This window comes from Staurois parvus, unplaced genomic scaffold (assembly GCF_062004578.1).
Source record: "Staurois parvus isolate SC_StPar_1 unplaced genomic scaffold, SC_StPar_1.0 ptg000347l, whole genome shotgun sequence".
Classification (NCBI taxonomy): Eukaryota; Metazoa; Chordata; class Amphibia; order Anura; family Ranidae; genus Staurois; species Staurois parvus.
Genome location: NW_028318143.1, coordinates 5,051,368 through 5,072,283, shown reverse-complemented (window position 1 = coordinate 5,072,283; position 20,916 = coordinate 5,051,368). Strand labels below are relative to the sequence as shown.

At 43.3% G+C, this 20,916-nt stretch overlaps 1 protein-coding gene across 1 annotated transcript in view; it reads right to left on the bottom strand.

Moving 5' to 3' along the window:
* Positions 1–19,677, bottom strand: part of DNASE2B (deoxyribonuclease 2 beta) — a 30,423-nt gene extending 10,746 nt beyond the window's left edge. Inside the window, exons 1-3 of the mRNA XM_089684362.1 lie at positions 19,561–19,677; positions 14,770–14,941; positions 12,558–12,639 (exon numbers count right to left, since the gene is read on the bottom strand). Of these exons, the coding sequence (XP_089540488.1) occupies positions 12,558–12,639; positions 14,770–14,941; positions 19,561–19,673 (367 nt within the window). The 5' untranslated portion in view covers positions 19,674–19,677. The remainder of the gene's footprint in view (positions 1–12,557; positions 12,640–14,769; positions 14,942–19,560) is intronic.
* Between the last annotated feature and the right edge of the window lie 1,239 nt (positions 19,678–20,916).

The window sequence follows — 20,916 nt, the reverse complement described above, 5'->3', positions numbered from 1 at the left end:
CTGATTAAAAAAATGCACATGAGCCGTGACCTGCAAGAAGAAGGAAAAGAAGAAAAAGATGAAGACAAAGAAAAAGAAGAACATCTGTATCTATTTGTATCCATTTTGGATACAGATGTTTCTATTCAGATACAAATAGATACAATGTTGCAACCGCAATACTTTTAAATGTCAAAAATAATAGCGGAGTGTCCCTGCAGAGAGCTCCGCTATTATATTTTACATTTAAAAGTATTGCGGTTGCAACATTGTATCTATTTGTATCCGAATAGAAACATCTGTATCCGAAATGGATACAAATAGATACAATGTTGCAACTTTGCTATAATTTTAAATGTCAAATATAATAGCGTAGCTCTCTGCAGGGATACTGCTATTATATTTTCCAGCCGAAGATGGGATGAAAATCAGATGATTTTTTTTACCAATGGTGGTAACGTCGGCTGATTGAACGACCGATTTTACGTTTTTTTTTTTTTAAAACATCTGGTTTTCGTCCTGTCTATGGCCTGCATTACATCATCCTGTGTGCAACATGTAATTAGAAAACCACCACAATAATAATATGTATGACTTTTTAGAAAACATTGAAGTGTAAGCTGGCCCAAAAGAAAATTGCAATGCATTCTTGGCTCCAGCAGTGCCAAATTGGGGTAGCACCTGCAAATTCTTACTAATGCCATCACAATAGGACTACCCTGTAGCAGGGCATTGGGGCATTGCTAGGATTGTGAGAGACCTGGACCACTCTTGGGCACTCTGAGGAAAGTAAGGATGCATTGTGATAACAGTGCGAGGGATGTAAAGAGGTATGGGTAAATAAAACCTGAGCCTATTCTGCTGTGGGTCACAGAGTGCAGGGGTCATGAGTGCACACTGCATACAGTGCAGTTTTAAGGAATGCGCAACACACAGAGTGCTGGGGTCATGAGTGCATAAAATGCAGAATGCAGAGGTCTCGAATTGTGTAACACATAGAGTGCAGGGGTCAGGAGTAAGTAACATATAGAATGCTCTCCAAGCAAAAATGACCCACACCTTCCAATACAATCTCCCCCACTACCATGACAAAACGACCTCCAGCACCTTAACCCCACTACCCCATCCTTCTCTGAATAGTACTGACCCAACCATGGCATTGTGTTGCATCTGCTATTCTGCTGATGAGTACCCCAGGTCCCAACACCCACATAGTTAACATACTGAACAAAAAAATATGGGTGCTTTAGCATGGGGACCTGGGGCTCTCACTGGGAAGTTTGTTTGCCATGTGCAGGTCCTTGAAAACAGAAGCTGTTCTTTGCAGCCACAGACAAATGCAACATTAACGTGAAATGTATTCAGCTAATTTGAACTGAGGTCCAATTGGCCTTTATGGACTTCAATGCATGTGTTTTAATAGGACAATTGCAGTTTAAAGATAATATTATTTTTGCATGGTAAGCACTGTGTTCAAAGTACAGTTGGAGATGTTTGCCCATACCAATTAGTTATCTATTGCAGAAGGCTCTACTTTCCTCTTTAAATACAACACTATATATAATGTTTTAGGTTTAGGACATGTGACAGTACTGAAAGTTGAATGAAAAGAAGCTAATTTTTAACTGACAAATTGATATTGATCCACAAAAACTTTGTGTGAGGTTAGAAACTTCTGGTCATGATCTTGCTTTGACCTTCTGAAGGAACTCATGTAAAAATGTTAAAAACAGGGGAAGGTGCAGATAGAGGCTTCATGACAAAGACCACGTAGCTAGTCTTAATTTTTCAAACAAAAAACAAATGGCGGCGCTGAGGAGGTGAGAGGACATACATCTTGGAATGACTCCACCCCTCTAGGCCATATTATACTGTCCCATTGACCACAGATTTCTGTGGTTGTGTTATTACTGTATATATGTCTAGTACAGTGGTCTCCAAACTGCAGCCGGCAGGCCTGGATGAGGTGCTTTGCTAGCCTTTGTTTGGCCCTTTGGGCACTATTCATCCCACTGATAGAAGGAGCTATTCCTCCCACTGACACCAACAGTGGGGCATAATTCTTGCAACTGATACCAATGATGTGGCACTATTCCTCCCACTGACACCAATGATGGGGCAATATTCCTTCCACTGACACCAATGATGAGGCAATCTTTCTCCCACTGACACCAATGATGGGGCACTATTCTTTCCACTGTCACCCAGTGGCGTCACTAGGGTTGGTGTCAGTAAAACATAGTGTCACCCCCCGCCCCCTGGGGGCAGAGACACCATGTTTTAGCACACTGCTCCCCCCCCCCCCCCCCTAGCCTGCCACAGTGATCTTTTTTTTTTTTATTTAAATATTTATTCATTTTTCAAGTAAGACAATACACATTTCCATAGTGTAAAATATAACATTACAAAATCTCATAAAACACTAATTTCAAATCATTTTCTCCCCATGACTCCCTTCCTTTTAACCCTCCCACCTCCCACCCCGCTTCAAAATACCCCTGACATCTATCTGATCTACTTGTATCTCATATCCTCTGGAAACCGAGGCCTGGAAAAGGAAAAGGAAAGAAAGAAAGGTCAATTCCTATATTTTCTCTCTCTCCCTGTCACTTCCCCTTTTTCCTTCCTTTCTTTTTGTCCTCTCTTACCCTTTTCTTTATGCTTACTTACTCAGTACCTTCCTTTACCTTCCTTTTGAACTCCTCCCATTTCTCCCATTTCATATGATATGTCACCATCCTATCTTCCTGTATATAATAAAGTTTTTCCAGTCTAGCAATCTGGTCCACTCTATTTATCCAGTCCTCTTCCCTCGGTGCTTCAACTTTACCCCAGAACTTAGGAATCAGACTTTTTGCTGCATTTAAGTAGCACAATATACTCAGTTCTCTATATTTATTTCCAGGTAATTTTGAGTTATGAAAAAGACAGGTTTCAGGATCCAATCCTATCTCCATTCCAGTGATATTCGTGATTTGATTTATAATTTTTTCCCAATATACTTGTATTTTTGAGCATTCCCACCATATGTGATACATCGTGCCCAACCCTCCACACCGTCGCCAACACCAAGGTTGCTTCTCCTCACTCATCTTGTGCTCTATCACCGGTGTTAGATACCACCTTGTCAAACATTTAAAATTCATTTCTACCTCACGCATGCTAATATTTTCGTGTACCATTCTAAATATTTTCCTCTGTGTGTGCTCTTCCCACTCCACTCCTAGATCCTTTTCCCATTTTTCTATATATTTTAATTTAAACTTACTATATAAGTCCGTGAGAGCTTTATATGCTTTAGCAGTGCTGTGTTTCCCATCACCTCTATCTTCTAAGTATTTCTCAAATTCATTCCACTCTTTCCTAGTTCTAAGGGGCTTCGTCAATTTCTCCACAAATTGTTTCAATTGATTGTATCTCCATATATCTATCCTAGTGAAAATCCTTCCCTCTTCCCTTTTCAAATCCTCCAGTGTTCTTAAGTGTACCCCCTTCATTACATCTCTCAACTGAGTATCTTCCTTCATAATCCATCTACCTGAAATTTCCTCTTTACCTGGGGGAAAAAACTCTGAATTTCTTAGTGACATCAACAGTGAATTGAAGTCCCATTTCCTCTGTTTGTGCATTTTATCCCACTCCCTTATTACAATCCTCGTGTATATACTCGTGCTCTCCTCTAATTCTCTAAACTGTGGTGACACCCATACACTCCTACCCAGATCCTTTCTACTAAGTGTGTTTTCAATCGTGACCCAATGTTTACTCTTTGAATTATGTATCCAGTCAAAAATTCTTGCTAGAATGACTGCCCTATGGTATCTTTTAAAGTCCGGTAATCCCAACCCCCCTTTTTCTTTATTTCTGCTTAACACATCATATGATATCCTAGGTTTTTTATTTTTCCATATATATTTAGTTACCATTCGCTTAATTGTCTTAAAATACAACTCTGGGAGATTAATGGGAATCATCTGAAATTTATACAGTACTTTTGGGAGAATTACCATTTTTATCAGGTTAATACGACCCAGCCAGGAAGGATTCCCACTACCCATTTTCCTCAATTCCTCTCTGATTTCGTTTAACATTGGGATATAATTAGCTTTATAAAGATTTTTCTGTGAGGGAGTAAGTTTTACTCCCAGGTACTTTATTTCTCTATCTTTCCATATAAAGGGAAACTCTCTCTGTATATTTTCTTTTTCACTCATTGGAAGATTTATATTTAATATCTCTGTTTTGCTCGGGTTGATTTTTAGATTTGACATTTCCCCATATTCTTTCAGTGTTTTCATTAAGTTAGGAAGTGTTATTCTCGGGTTGCCAACATAGAATAATAAATCATCCGCAAAAGCGGCTATCTTATGTTCTGTCTTTCCAACATTTATTCCCCTTATATCTATATTTTTCCTAATTGTTGATAACAGGGGTTCTAATGATAGAATAAACAACAGTGGGGAAAGTGGGCATCCCTGTCTGGTTCCATTTGACATAGAAAAGGTCTCTGATCTCTCTCCGTTTACCATTACCATCGCGGACGGTCCTTCATACAACTTTCCAATCCACTTTCTCATCCTACTACCCAATCCCAAGATCTCCAGTGTGTCTATCATAAAACTCCAGTTAACCCTGTCGAACGCCTTCTCCGCATCTATCGAGAGCAGCACTACTGGTTTTTTTTCCAATTTACTTTTCTGTATAAGCATCAGGGACCTCAACCCATTATCTCGACCCTCTCTTCCTCTAACAAAACCCACCTGATCTCCATGTATCCAGTCCGGCATCAGATCTCCTAACCTATTCGCCAATACTTTTGCATACAACTTCGTATCTACGTTTAATAATGATATCGGTCTATAACTTGAACAGTTGGTGATGTCTTTACCTTCCTTATGTATCAAAACCACCTGTGCCAGAAGGGATTCCTGTCTTATCTCCATCTCTCCCCCCAACGCCTCCATATATCTCTTTAACTTAGGTATCAGTAAATCAGCATATTTTTTATAATACCTCACTGTATACCCGTCTGGACCTGGGCTTTTTCCCGTCTTAAAGCTTTTTAATGCTATTTGTAGTTCTTCTTGTGTGATATCAGATTCTAAGGAGTTTAATAATTCTGCATTTAATTTTGGTAATCCTGCCTTCCTTAAATAATCTCTTCTTTTTTCAATATTTATTACTTTATCTTTATTTATATCATCCTTGGGGGCAATATTGTATAATTTACTATAATAATCTTTAAATACCTTTGCAATGTCTTTGGTTGAATGGACTAACTCTCCCTTGGAGTTTTTTATTTTATCTATGTAGTTCCTGTTCTTCTTTCTCCTCAAGGCTCTCATCAAGTATTTTCCTGATCTATCTCCCCATCTATATCTTTCTCCACTGATCTTATTAAAAGTTCTCATTTTTTCCTCCTCCATTACTTTCTCTAGTTCTTCCCTCTTTTTTATCACCCTTTGCTCTATCTCTTTCCTTATATTATGTTTATGTAGGCGTTCCATCTCAGCTATTTCCTTCAAAAGCTCACTGATCTTCTCTCGTCTTTCCCTTTTTTTCTTTGCCCCAGTCGCAATAAGGATACCTCTTATATATACTTTATGTGCCTCCCACACTGTAGCTAGTGATATATCCCCTGTTTCATTTTCCTCAAAGAACCTCTCTATTTCCTCTCTGATCTTCAGGTCAGTATCTGGATCCATGAGGAGTGTCTCATTCAATCTCCATGATAAGCCTCCTAATACCTTCCCTCCCCATCTTAATTCCGATACTACAGGAGCATGGTCCGAAAAAGTTATTGCTTCTATTTTAACTTTAACCAAATCCTCAACGAGTCGATGGTCTACCATAATATAATCCAATCTAGAGTATGTCCTATGTACACTAGAGAAAAAGGTGTAATCTCTATCTCTCATGTTAACAACTCTCCAGCTATCCACCAATTGACACTCTTTCATCACCCTTTTCAATAATCCCATGGACCTGTTTTCCCCTCTCTGTACTCTGGATGTTGTATCTATTTGTGGATCCATACAAATGTTAAAGTCTCCCGCCACTATTAGGTATCCCTTTCCAAAGTCCATCAATCTTCTCATAACTTCTTTCAAAAACTTCTCTGGCTTTCTATTAGGGCAATATATGTTTACAAGCGTACATTCTACGTCCTGTAGTTTACCTTTCAAGAACAGAAACCTCCCCTCCGGGTCCGTCTTTCTATCTTCTAGTTCAAACCTAATGTTTTTTGCAAATCCTATAGCTACCCCTTTAGCTCTCTTAACTGGGGAATCTGCATAATACCATGTCGGGTGTTGTCTAGAGCTTAGCTTAATATTTTTTTTTAACTCTAGGTGTGTTTCCTGCAAAAAGACAACTGAGGCCTCTCTATGTTGTAGTTCCCTGTATAGTCTAAATCTTTTACCTGGGCAATTTAATCCATTTACATTATGGGTTACCAAGCGTATTTCCTCCATATTTTATTTGTCTTCTTCCTTTTTTTACCCTTTCCCTTCCTCTTCCTCCTCCCAAAACCTCTCCTTTCATACAAGATGTCAGTTTTAAAAATCTCTATCCCCTGTCCCTCCCCAATTCTCTCCCTCCCCTCGAACCTCCCCCCCTCCATCCCCCCCCTCCCCCCCTCGTCATCCCCACCTCCCTCCCCCCCCTCAATCCCCCCCTCCTCCCTCCCCCTACCCCCCCTCCCTCGGATACTCCTCCCTCCTCCCCCCCCCCCTATTAGGCTTTTTGTTTGCCTATGGATCATTTGTGGAAAAGGTCCCACTTTTGATTCCTACCTGGGAGTTCGGTTCTGTCCATGTGGCGCTCACCTTCCCCCCCTCCTCCCCGTTGTCCCTCTATTTATCTGCTCTCTGTTTTCTCTCCTAATTAGCTGCCATTCCTCTTTTCCCAACATATATGATTCTCCCTCCTCCTCTTCCCATTCCGGGATCTCTATTCTCTGCAGTTCAAATTTATTACAAAATTCTTTCATATCTTCAGGGGTTCTCAAAAATGCAGTGACTCCATCTCTCCAGCCGATTAAACATGCTGATCGACCCCATCTATACTGCACATTATGTCTTTTCAACAGTTCCAACAATGGTTTCAATGTCCTTTTTCTTCTCAATGTCCCAGGTGCTATATCTGCAAAAATTTGAATATTTTTCCCTCCATATTTAATATTAGATCTTCCCTTGATCTTCTTCCATATCTCATCCTTATCTCCATAGTTATGAAATTGGACAATTATATCTCTTGATTTTTCTGGGCCTTTTTCTTGTTGGAATTTTCCTATCCTATAAGCTCCATCCAATTTATACGTCTCCGCACCAGGTCTATCCATTATGGAGTTCAAAATTTTGCATGTGGTCTCCTTTAAATCTTCCCCCTGTAGCAACTCTGGGACTCCTCTTATTCTAATGTTATTTCTCCTTTCTCTATTTTCTTGGTCCTCCATCATATAAAGCAGTCTTTTTTGTTCCTTCCGGGTATCCACTATCAATTTCTCTATTTTTGGGATAATTTGGGTATGGTATTTGACTGTCTCCTCGGTTTCTTCCACCCTAATTAGCAGTTGTCCCATTTCTTTCCGCATTATCCCCATCTCTTGCTTTATAGATTTTTCCAGGTTTTTAAACATCTCCGCCATTTCCTTTTTATTCGGTATTTGCAAGTCTTTTTCAGTTTCTCCCAGCTCTATACCTTCAATTATTTGTTGACTATTGTTAACTGCTCCCAGGGAGGATCTTGAGCTATTATCTAAGCTTGTTTCCAGGTCGCACCTTTCACTTATTTCCTGGGATCTTATAGGAGTCAATTTCCCCTGTGATGTATATTTTTTTATCGTTGCAGTTTGAATTTGGGAATTCTTGGGCATATTTCCTTTGCTATTTTTCCCTTTCATGTCACCTGTAAGGTTTTTAAAGGTTTTTTAAGGCTCTTTAGTCTATAGTTAAGCTATTACTTCTTTCTCTTCTTCTTCTTCTCTAATCTTCAGACCCTCTCTGGGAACCCCCTCCTTACTTCTCAAGGTGCTTATCAAATGGGCTATAGCAGTAGCCAAATAGTAATCATGTAGGCAGATTAACAGTTCTCACTCACCCACTTCAGTGAAGCTGCTTCAGAGTTTGCTGTTCTGGGTTGTTTGATCTCCTGTGGCCATGTTCTTAATGGGGGTTCCTAGTGGGTCCCTTTTTTCCTTTTCTCCTTGTGTCGTACAGCCTCTCCTGGGGTCTGCTTGATGGCAGGACACAGGCAACGTTTTTTTCCCCCAGTCTCTTAGGACGCCAGCCGGCTTCCTCTTCTCCCAGCAGTCCCCCGCGGCAGCCCACGTGGTTACTCCGCTCTCCTCGTCGCCTGGCAACCCCACTCTCCCTCCTGGATCACCTCAGGCAGTCCTCCAGCGGACAGTCGCCCCGGCTTCCCACCCCCCAACAAGCCACCGCACCACCGCCAGGATCCCCCGCCTCTCTCGGTGAGTCTTCGGCAGCTCAGCGGTTACGGACACATTAGGGAGGTTAGGAGGGGAAGGTTATCGGAGAGCGTCTAATCTCCGCTCTCCCGCGCCTCCATGGTCAGGCTCCACCCCCCCAGCCTGCCACAGTGATCTATCCTGCTGCTGCAGAGTTACAGCAGGAGCAGGACAGAGCAGTAGATACTGGGCAGGCTAGTGCATCGGGCTCAGAGAATAGGTGCAGGAACTCAACCATGCCCCCACTGCATCACCCCCGCAGGGGGAGAGCACACCACAAGAAAGAGTAGGCTGGCTGAATTGAACTAATAATAGATGGGCCTTACAAAGGCATTGTTAAATATCATGAGCGCATTATGCACAGGGTTAAGAGGTACACTAGATACAGAGCCCAGGGTTCAGGAGTGTGTACATACAGATTGCAGGACTCCTATAGCGATGCCACTGCTGACACCAATGATGGGGCACTATTCCTCCCACTGACCAATGATGGGGCACTATTCCTCCCACTGACACCAATGATGGGACTCTGTTCCTCCCACTGACCAATGATGGGACTCTATTCCTCCCACTGACCAATGATGGGACTCTATTCCTCCCACTGACCAATGATGGGACTCTATTCCTCCCACTGACCAATGATGGGGCACTATTCCTCCCATTAACCAATGCACTATTCTTTCCACTGACCAATAATGGGACTCTATTCCTCCCACTGACCAATGATGTGGCACTATTCCTCCCATTGGTACCAATGATGGGGCACTATTTCTCCCACTGACACCAATGATGGGACTCTATTCCTCCCACTGACCAATGATGGGGCACTATTCCTCCCACTGACACCAATGATGGGGCACTATTCCTTCTTCTACTTACCACAGATGATATGCATTTTTTTCCCACTGACCACCAAGACTGAGGCTTTATTTACTCCCCCTGATGTCAGAAAATTTTTTCCACCCACTGGCCACAGTCCACTTCCCCTAAAGTCTGAGGGACAGTACAATGGCCCTTTGTTTAGAAAGTTTGGAGGTCCCTGGTCTAGTACAAATGACGGATTCAGAACCCAGTATGGTCAAATTGCTTAATAAGGGAGGACTTCAATCTGGCCCCTGATATCATCAGAATTTGTACAGGAGATGGTCAGATACCATCAAAAGCTACATGAGGCACCTATACATTGCAGACATATTGTAGGAGACAATAGGTGATTGTAGGCATGATGCAGGAGATGGTGAGAGACTTCAAACATGTTGGAGAACATGATGGGAGACTGCGGACATATTGCATAGACATACAGAGACTGTGGGTATGCTAAATTAGACCAGCGTTTTTCAACCACTGTGCCGCGGCACACTAGTGTGCCGTGAGATATTGTCTGGTGTGCCGTGGGAAAAATTCCAATTTCATCTGTAACATGTGGCTTCGGCTCACAAATAGACCAATCATTAGAATCTAATGATTCAGTGGTCGGCAAGCCGCGGCTCGCGAGCCACATGCGGCTCTTTACCCAGTCTAATGCGGCTCTTCTGTGTGCCGGGCGCCTGCTCCCCTCCCTCCTCTCGGTCGGCCGCTCCCCTGCCTCCTCTCGGTTGGCAGCCCCAAAAGTCCGCGCGGACCTTTTAATCCGGCTTGCGGATGTGGCTGTCAGGATGTGTGTAGGCGGGGCAGCGTGCCGAACGTGAGGGGAGGGGAGCTAGGCTCCTCTCACAGTCCGCCCTGAAGACCCGAACGGCGCGGGAAGACAGCGAGAGGAACGCAAAAGGTAAGTGAATTGACACGGGGGACTTGGCTTACTAGAAGGGGGGGGGGGAATAGTACTGTGGGGGATGAAATACTATATGAGGGATGAATTACTTTATGAGGGATGAAATACTATATGGGGGGATGAAATACTATATGGGGGATGAATTACTATATGAGGGATGAAATACTATATGAGGGATGAAATACTATATGGGGGGATGAAATACTATATGAGGGATTAATTACTATGCTTACTATGGGGGAATATTACTATACTTACTATGGATGACACATACACATCATTCATCTACTCTTGGTCCGGCCCCCGGGTCCAATTATAAAATACTTTATTATTTCATAATAAAGTAATTATAAAATAATTTCTTTGTGTTTGATTCCTATTCAAGAGAATTACTTTATATATAGTCAATATAGGCACAGAGGTAAATTTTTTTAACATTTTCTAATCGTGGTGTGCCTCGTGATTTTTTTCATGAAAAAAGTGTGCCTTTGCACAAAAAAGGTTGAAAAACACTGAATTAGACAATCAAAGATTAGAGGTACTATAGGGGATAGAGATTGCATACTGTACATGCTGTAGAAAACAGAGACTGCAGACCGCCCTTCACATCGATGTACCCCACAACAGGGTCCATAATAAAAGATCAGAGAAAGGAAATCATGAATTTTTGTCAGTCTTTTTTTTATTATGAATCTTAATATGTGGATGATCAGACATGTAGAATGTCATTTTTAAGGAGGCTGTAAAAAAAGTACAAATGTGAGTGCATCCATCTATAAGTGGCTATGATGGCAGTGATGTCTAGCAGTTGTTGTCTTCCATGGACGTCCATGTCTTTTTATGTTGCTGAGCTCACCAGTGCGTTCTTCTTTCCTCAGAATGTACCAAACTGTTGATTTGGCCACTTCTAATGTTGCTGCTTTCTCTCCGATGGATTTGTTTAGTTTTTGAAGCCTTACAATGGCCTGTTTCACTTGCATGGACAGTTCCTTTGAACACATGATGTAGGTTCACAGCAATAGATTCCAAATGCAAATACCACACTTAGAATCAACTCCAGACCTTTTACCTGCTTAATTGATGAAGAAATAATGAAGGAATAGCCCACACCTGGCCATGAAACAGCTTTTGATTTAATTGTCTAATTACTTTTGGTCCCTTGAAAATGGGGGATGGCTACTCTTAAGAGCTGTAACTCCTAAACCCTTCCTCCAATGTGGATGTACATATGGTAAATACCTGAAAAAAAATTGAAATTGTGCCTATTTCCAGACATATATGGACCTAACTGTACTTGGGCCAATTAATCTACCAGTGTGCCTTTGAAGTGTAGGAGGAAATTGGAGTACCTGGAGGAAACCCGCGCAGGCACAGGGAGAACATGCAATCTCCTAGCAGGTTGTGTCATGGTTGGGATTTGAACCAATGACCCCAGTGCTGCTAGGTGGAAGTGCTAACCACTCCTACAAAAATGACTTCAGTTCCTGACAACATCCTATAGCAGTTCTGCAGTCTCTAACTATCCCCTATAGCATGTCCACTGTCTCTGGCCAATCACCATCTCCTATAGCATGTCTGCAGGCTCTAACTGTCTCCTATAGCATGCCTACAGTCTCTGACTGTCTCCTATAGCATACCCACAGTCTCTGATTGTCTCCTATAGCATGCCCACAGTCTCTGACTGTCTCTTATTGCATGCCCACAGTCTCTGACTATCTCCTATAGCATGCCCAAAGTCTCTGACTATCTCCTATAGCATGCCCAAAGTCTCTGACTATCTACCACAGCAAGCCCACAGTCTCTGACTATCTCCCACAGCAAGCCCAATGTCTCTGACTATCTCCTATAGCATGCCCACAGTCTCTGACTATCTTCTATAGCATGCCCACAGTCTCTGACTATCTTCTATAGCATGCCCACAGTCTCTGACTATCTTCTACAGCATGCCCACAGTCTCTGACTATCTTCTGAGGCATGCCCACAGTCTCTGACTATCTCCTATAGCATGCCCACAGTCTCTGACTATCTCCTATAGCATGCCCACAGTCTCTGACTATCTCCTATAGCATGCCCACAGTCTCTGACTATCTCCTATAGCATGCCCACAGTCTCTGACTATCTCCTATAGCACGCCCACAGTCTCTGACTATCTCCCACAGCAAGCCCACAGTTACTGACCATATCCTATAGCATATCCACAGTCACTAACCATCTGCCATACCATGTCCACAGTGTCCATGTCTCATAGCATGTCCAGTCTCTGACCATCTCTTATGGCATGTTCACAGTGTATAACTATCTGCAGATTCTCTATATAGACAATGAGATTTAACTCACCCTTAGTGTGACCATAGTGTGTGGAAAAGTTGTTTGCTCCTGGAGGGGCATCGTTGTATATCATGTATGCTGTGCTGTTGTTCTAGGAAATAAAAGATATCATGTCAGTAGAAAAAAACATGGTGCTGAATGTGATGCTAAAATACACTCATTAGGTGTAAAGCAACCTGTTATCATGAGAATGACCAAACTAAGCATTATGGAAGGCCCTTTCAACTATCCTGAAATTGTACCAAAAACAGCTCCATGCTAGCTACATTTTTAATTTCTTTTTAACCGAAAAATAAACAGACAGCGGAAAAAAAAATTAAAAAACATAAAAAAACCACAAACACCTGGACGTACATAAGGGTGCCTATAACACGTGTCTGCTGGAATGCATTATATACCAGCACCAGGGCCGGGACAAGGGGTGGGCAAGAGGGGCAGCTTCACTGGGCACTGTGGAATCATGTGAGATGGGGGTGCGCTGTGAGGAGATTGGAGGGGAGGGGGAATTGGAGGGGGGGGTGAAAGAAGGTAAGACTGTTTTCTAGGATGGGGGATTTAGAGGGGTCCTAGGAGTGGTGATATGGGGTCATTTGTGTTTGGGGGGGGGGTGTTGTAGGGAAAGAAGATTTGTGCCAGGAGAGGAGTTTAGGGGGTTTGTAATAGAAGAAGTGATATGGTAGAGGCAGGGGCGGACTGACCATTCGGAAACTCGGACACTGCCCGAGGGCCCGGGGTCAGTAAGGGGCCCCATTAGATGCCCCTGGTACCTTTCATAGGCTGTTTTGGGTGAGGTTTGAGTGTGGACGAGGACACATGGGTCCCATGATCCCCTATTGCCCGGGGGCCCCATGAGTTGTCAGTCTGCCCCTGGGTAGAGGGGGAGGGGATTCGTGCTAGTAGGGGAAATGTTTTTTGGGGGGGATTTGTGTTAGCAGAGATGATCAGAGGGGTTTTGTGCTAGGAGGGGAAATTTAGGGGGGAGGATTTGTGCTAGGAGGGGGAAGTTGGGGGGGAATTTGTGTTGGAAGGGGGGATTTTGAGTGGAGAGGGGATTTGTGCTTGGAAGGGAAATTCGAGGGGTAGTGGAATTGTGTTAGGAGGGGTGATTTCTTTTGGAGGGGGGGTTGTGCTGAGGGCTTTTGGGGGGAGAGAGGATTTGAGCTGGGAAGATGGATGGGAGGGGCAAAGGTTTGTGCTGAGAGGGGGGATTTCAGTGGGGGAGTAATTTGTACTGGGAGGAGGGGAAATTCATGTTCAGGGGTAAGCATGCAGATTAGCACATTATTTTTTTTTTCTGTGCACTTATTAAGTTTTTGGGATGTATGCTACGGCTGGGATGTTATGCTTTGTGGCCGCGGTAAATTTAGACCTACAGCCTTCAGGAATCATCAGATATATGCTATGTGAGCAAAGGCAGAAAATTAAAGTGGTCTAAAACCCAAAACTACTCTGGAGGAATGAGCACAGGGGGTCACAGCACACAGCACAAATTTCAGCCTTGCGGGGAGGGTAGCGTTAAATGTACTGGTAGATTTAGATACACTAACAAATTGAAGCTGAACTCCAGCTCACACTTTATATTCAGTTACAACAACAGTTTTTTCCTTTTAGGATAAAGTTTTTGCGTGAATAAATAAAATCTGATCATTTTATTCTCCCGTGCCAGTGTTACGTGGTTTGTCTCATCCATGTAAACTGGTACATTCTGCTGGAGGCTTGTGCTTTTGAAAAACAACAGACTTGCTGGATGGTTCACAAGATGAAAATAAAGAAAAGAACACAGAAAAAAGAAAACTAATACAACCATCACATCTAATAATTGGTAAGCTGCAATATAATAATTTTATTCAAAAACTTTAATTTCGGGAATGTTCGTTTCAATTTTCTAATCATTGATGGGGTCAAATGATTTTTGTTTGGAAGCACATTTGTTCCAAAGTCATATGTTAAAAGAAAACATAATTTTAAAGTACTTGTGAACGACTTTCATCAAGTCCTTGAATGTGCTGTTGAGAATGTTCATACAAACGTTCATTCATAAATCTAGTGATGTATGGCTAGATTAAGATCACCTTGTGATGGCCACAGCAGATGAGTGGATTGGACCTGGAGACTCATGGCACAGATAACCTATAATTTTGGTGGGGGATTCAACCTGGGAACTTCTGTGTGAAGTTGTAAGATTTGATTTCCAATTACAGTAAATAGGAGCGGTGCTCACTTTATAAGACGTATACAGCTGCTGTAGCACTTGCCCCAGAGCACTCTGAGTCATGTTAATGAGGAATTTGCTGACTTGCCATCCTTGTGACCTGGAGTCCAGATACAGATATTCCAGTCCTGTTCCCTTCGTCTCATTGATTCTATATTTTGGTAATTTGTAAACCACAAACCTGGAAAACATAACACACAAGTGACAGAACTACATACCGTGTATACATTACTACAGGCTTGATTTACAAAACATTAACCCTAGATTAATGTAAAGGGAAAGTCACCACCTCAATAGCGCCCCCAATGGTACGTATGCAGTAGCATTGCTACTCTATAAAGTTGTTTTATTAACCACTTGACCTCCAGAGGATTTACCCCCCTTAATGACCAGGCCTCTTTTTGCTACTCGGCGCTGCACTAATTCAACTGATAATTGCGCGGCCTGCAATGCTGCACCCAAACGAAATTTACGTCCTTTTTTTCACACAAATAGAGCTTTCTTTCGGTGGTATTTGATCACCTGTGCGCTTTTTATTTTTCACGCTATAAACAAAAAAAGGCCAAACATTTTGAAGAAAAACAATATTTTTTTACTTTCAGCTATAAAAAATATATAGTAAACTCAAAGTTAGTTATAAATTTAGGCCAAAATGTATTCTGCTCCATGTTTTTGGTAAAAAAAATCCCAATAAGTGTATATTGATTGCTTTGTGTGGAAGTTATAGCGTCTACAAACTATGGTATAGATACTGCAATTTACACCATTTTTTTGCTATACAGCACTGTGCTAGTTTAACGGACAATTGCGCGGTCATGCAATACGGTACATAAATGAAATTTACATCCTTTTTTTTTCCCACAAATTGAGCTTTCTTTCGGTGGTATTTGATCGCCTGTGCGGTTTTTATTTTTTGCGCTATAAAAAAAAAGGCTGACAATTTTGAGGAAAAAAAACAATATTTTGGACTTTTTGCTATAAAACATGTCCAGTAAAAAAAAATGTAAAAATTAAATTTAGTCATAAATTTCTGCCAAAATGCATTCTGCGACATGTCTTTGCTAAAAAAAAACCCAATACGTGTAAATTAATTGGTTTACGTGAAAGTTATAGCGTTTACAAATGGCGGGAAAGATACTGGGAGTTTTAGTTTTTTTTATACTAATAATGGCAGCGATCAGCGACTTATGGCGGCGATCAGTGACTTATGGCGGGACTGCGGCGGACATTCTGACATTGGAGGGTACTGACTTGGGGTCACTGACATCCCCAGTGACACCAATACAGTGATCAGTGCAAAAAAAAAAAAACTGACACTGTACTAATGGCACTGGGGAGGAAGGGGTTAAGTTTATTATTCAGGGAAAGGGTTAACTGTGTGAGGGGAGTGTTTTACTAGGGGGCGGGGGTGTGTACTGCAGGGAACACCACTGATCGGGAGAGAGAAACTCTTCTGTCCTGATCAGCGTGTCCTGGAGCTGTCAGGGAAGTGACAGAAAGCACAGCTACTGCAGCTGTGCTCTCTGTCAGCGATTGCCGCCGATCGCTGGGACATAGCCGGTAACGACCGGCTGTGACCCGGCGACTGACATCCGCGGCTGTGATCGGCGGGACAGGTAGGGCGGCGGTGCGCCTCGCGCGCGCCCCCTACCTGTTTTGAAAACACATGTTTTAAAACGTGCTTTTGCCCAGCTGTGCCGCTCTGCCACCGTTTTTATACAGTGGCTGGGCGGCATGTGGTTAAACTTTTGCTGCCCATGTAACCTGTATGTACAGCTGCAAAGAGCTGCACATGTGCGGTCATGGATGACTGAGGTGTCTGTGATGAGAGCATGCTCACTGTGCACTCCCAGCACACTGATCAAGCTGTAATAGACAACGCTTGGTCTCTAGTTATGATTGGGAGCCAGTGGGATGGGCTCCTGATCATGTGACCAATGTGACAGCCAAAAACAGTGGTCATGTTGTCTGTCTTCCCCCCGGTGTAAAGACATGTGTAAAGGGACACAGTGGTTGGGTGGGAAGGGGTTAACAATCACTGTAAAAAGTACCTTTAAAAGAAGATGTAAACCCAACATTTCATATTCATGATATGTGCCTGCTGTATCATGTACTTGTATGAAAAATGATCCTGTTCTCTTTGTATTGCTTTCTCTGTGTGAAATACTTGGTGTTCCTGCCAGTTCCTCTGCGTTCCTATTAAAAACTGACCACACTAGACATGAGAGCACAGAGTGGTCAGTTTTCTGGCTGCAAAGTGACAGATCACTGTAATAGCCAATCAGAGGTTATCAAAAATGTATCCTGTTCTCTTTGTATTGCTTTCTTTGTGTGAAATCCTTGGTGTTAATGCCAGTTCCTCTGCTTTCCTTTTAAAAACTGACCACATTAGACATGAGAACACAGCGTGGTCAGTTTTCTGGCTGCAAAGTGACAGATCACTGTAATAGGCAATCAGAGGTTATCACATGGATCGGGTGATCAGGAACTGGAACTATCATTAGTATGGGCTCTTGGTGAGAGCACAGTCCCTGCGCTGGGAGTGCACTCTGTAGCATGCTCCCAGCAAAAACACAAATAGGCATATATGCTGTCGCAGGGAAGAAGACCCACTTCAGTGAGGCCGCATATATGTATACACATGGCGGGAAGGGGTTAAGTACCTGAATTTATCCTGGGTTCCTGCTCCTCTACCACAGGACTGGACTATGAGAAGGGAAGAAGTAAAATTGCATCCCTTTGTAAGGAAGGTCACCAGTATGGACAATGGTGATTCTGTGTGAGCATCCATGCGCAAGCATAGGTTACTTGTGCAAGACAGAGCATGTGAATGGGACTATTCTTGGCACCAAGCGGACTATTTAAATGAGATAGCTGCATATAACCAGTGCTGACTTGCCTTCACAGTACCTGTTAACCTGCATCCAGTATTTTTCGTAATGGATTTTCCGATATTAACCTGGCTTGTTCTGACCTGCTCTTGTGATCTGCCTGTGCCAGTCTCAACTTGCTCCATGACCATGCTCCTGTCTGCTCCTTTTGCTTTAGATCTGATTGCCTGGCACTGACCCTGGCTTGATCCTGACCAAGCACCATCTGCCCGCCCAGCCTTCCCAACCTTGAACCAGACCTCAACTCTTCCATCCCTTCTGCTTACCTGCCCGCAACTCCACCTATTATGCACCTTTCTGCTCACCCATATGCTGATTCTGTACTCATCATTTACTGCTCCAGTAATCGGTCCCCTACTTGTTATCTTCTGGAGAAGTCTACACATCACAGACCTCAGCAGTGGCTCCCATTTACCCGTACCAGTATCCAGCAGACCAGCAAAGCACTTGTGCCACCCTTACCCTACCTGTCCACCCTATCAGCGGCCCTGGACTGGAGGTGTAAGAGAGGCCACCCCTATCTCATCAAGCTCTCCTGCCAGGTATGTAACACCCTAATGCTGAAGAGTGCTAAGAGGTGCCCAAAGGAGCTTGGTTTCTTACCTGGGGAGGTCCACACATCACAGACCTCACCAGTGGCTCCCATTTACCTGTACCAGTATCCAGCAGACCAGCAAAGCACTTGTGCCACCCTTGCCCTACCTGTCCACCCTATCAGGGGCCCTGGACTGGAAGTGTAAGAGAGACCATCCCTATCTCATCAAGCTTTCTGGCAGGTATGTAACACCCTAATGCTGAAGAGTGCTAAGAGGTGCCCAAAGGAGCTTGGTTTCTTACCTGGGGAAGTCCACACATCACAGACCTCACCGGTGGCTCCCATTTACCCGTACCAGTATCCAGCAGACCAGCAAAGCACTTGTGCCACCCTTGCCCTACTTGTCCACCCTATGAGGGGCCCTGGACTGGAGGTGTAAGAGAGGCCATTCCCCATCTCATCAAGCTCTCCTTCCAGGTACTTAACATCCTAATGCTGTAGAGTGCTAAGAAGTGTCCAAAGGAGACTGGTTTCTTACCTGTAGGTCTTTTCAGAACCATCTTGAATATGAAAAGGTTAAGAGGCCAAGTCCCTTTGCTTTCCATGCCACACTCACTATAACTGAGACTCCCCCCCAATGTTTGTATTTTTCCTGCATGTTGGTGGGTAGACAGCCCTAATGAAGTAGTGTTTTTTTCTTTGTTTGTTTTCTTGAGTTCACCAGTAAATAAGTACTGACACTTGCAGAGTGACTTCATAACTTTAGAAAAATAGCAAATAACAAATACATCTACATATTGGGGGGGATTTACTAAAACGGGTGCACAAAGAATCTAGTGCAGGTGTGCATAGTAACCAATCAGTTTCTAACTTCACATCAAGCCTGACTTTGAAATCGTGAGACTTACAGTGAAGTCGCACAATTTCAAAGTCGGGGGACCCGTCGATTTCAGGTGCGATTTGCAAGACATCTGATACGGATGTCCATGCAAATCGCACCAAAAGTAGTGCATGTACCAGTTTTTCAATTAGTGCGGCTCCGACCAAGTTGGAACTGCACCGATATGACTGCTCCAATTGCAGACAATAGGGTGCGACTTGGCAAGCAATTTGTAAGTCGCAGGGCATGCAAATCGCATGCCAAGTTGCATCCTGTGTGAACCAGGGCTAAATCTAGAAGCTGATAGGTTACTATGCACAGCTGCACAAGATTCTGTGTGTTCTAGTAAATCTCCCCCGTTATTTGCAGAGCCCTGTCATTTTGTATCATCTGAGAAACATCAAACTGGAAGTCTCCTTAAAATGTTCCCTCGTACACCGGTTTGGTTTCACTTTCTTCTATTTAAGATAACTTTGCGTCTACTTGATACATACCAGTCAACAGGTTCTCCAGCTTCGTTGCGGCAGGAGATCTCACATGTGATGAGACAGAAGGCAGACAAGCTAAACAGTAAAACCAGATACACTTGTGACATGTTTTCTCCCATGTGGATTCAGAATCTGTCAAAAAGGAGAAGTCTCATAGCTTCTAATACAACCAGGCTACAGGAAACACAGTCACATGACCAGTGCGGTGCCTGCGTTTAAAGCTGAACTCCAGGCAAGCAATAAGTACACAGTTGAAATACATACAGTATATATTAATTGTTTTACCTCCCACATTATATGACATACTGTTAAGCTCAGTTTGTGATCCAGAAATACCTGCAAGACAGCAAACTAAAGTTCTGGATTGCCCTATAGCAGCCTTTCTCAACCAGGGTTTCATGAAACAGCTGAGTTCCTCCAGAGCTTGCTAGGAGTTCCTTGAGCAGTGAGAAACTTTTGCCTCTCAAATTAGTAACCTCTGACACCAGTGATCTTTTTAGCTACACTATATTGCCAAAAGTATTGGGCCACCTGCCTTTACACACACATGAACTTTAATGGCATCCCAGTCTTGTCCCATAGGGTTCAATATTGAGTTGACCCACCCTTCAACTGTTCTGGGAAGGCTGTCCACAAGCTTTAGGAGTGTATCTTTGGGAATGTTTGACCATTCTTCTAGAAGTGCATTTGTGCATTTGTGAGGTCAGGCACTGATGTCGGACGAGAAGGCCTGGCTCGCAGTCTCCACCCTAATTCATCCCAAAGGTGTTCTATCGGGTTGAGGTCAGGACTCTGTGAAAGTTCCTTCACTCCAAACTCGCTCATCCATGTCTTTATGGACCTTGCTTTGTGCACTGGTGTGCAGTCATGTTGGAACAGGAATGGCCCATCCCCAAACTGTTCCCACAAAGTTGGGAGCATGAAATTGTCCAAAATGTCTTGGTTTGCTGTTGCCTTAAGAGTTCCCTTCACTGGAACTATCCCCTGAAAAACAACCCCACATCTCAATCCCCACTGTACCAAATTTTACACTTGGCACAATGTAATGCAATTACCGTTGTCCTGGCAACCGCCAAACCCAGACATGTCCATTGGATTACCAGACAAGCGCGATTGGTCACTCCAGAGAACACACCTCCACATCTCCACTGCTCTAGAGTCCAGTGGCGGCGTGCTTTACAACACGGCATCCAACACTTTGCATTGCACTTGGTGATGTAAGGCTTGGATGCAGCTGCTCGGCCATGGAAACCCATTCCATGAAGCTCTCTATGCACTGTTGTTGTTCTAATCTGAAGGCCACATGAAGTTTGGAGGTCTTTAGCTATTGACTCTGCAGACAGTTGGTGGCCTCTGCGCACT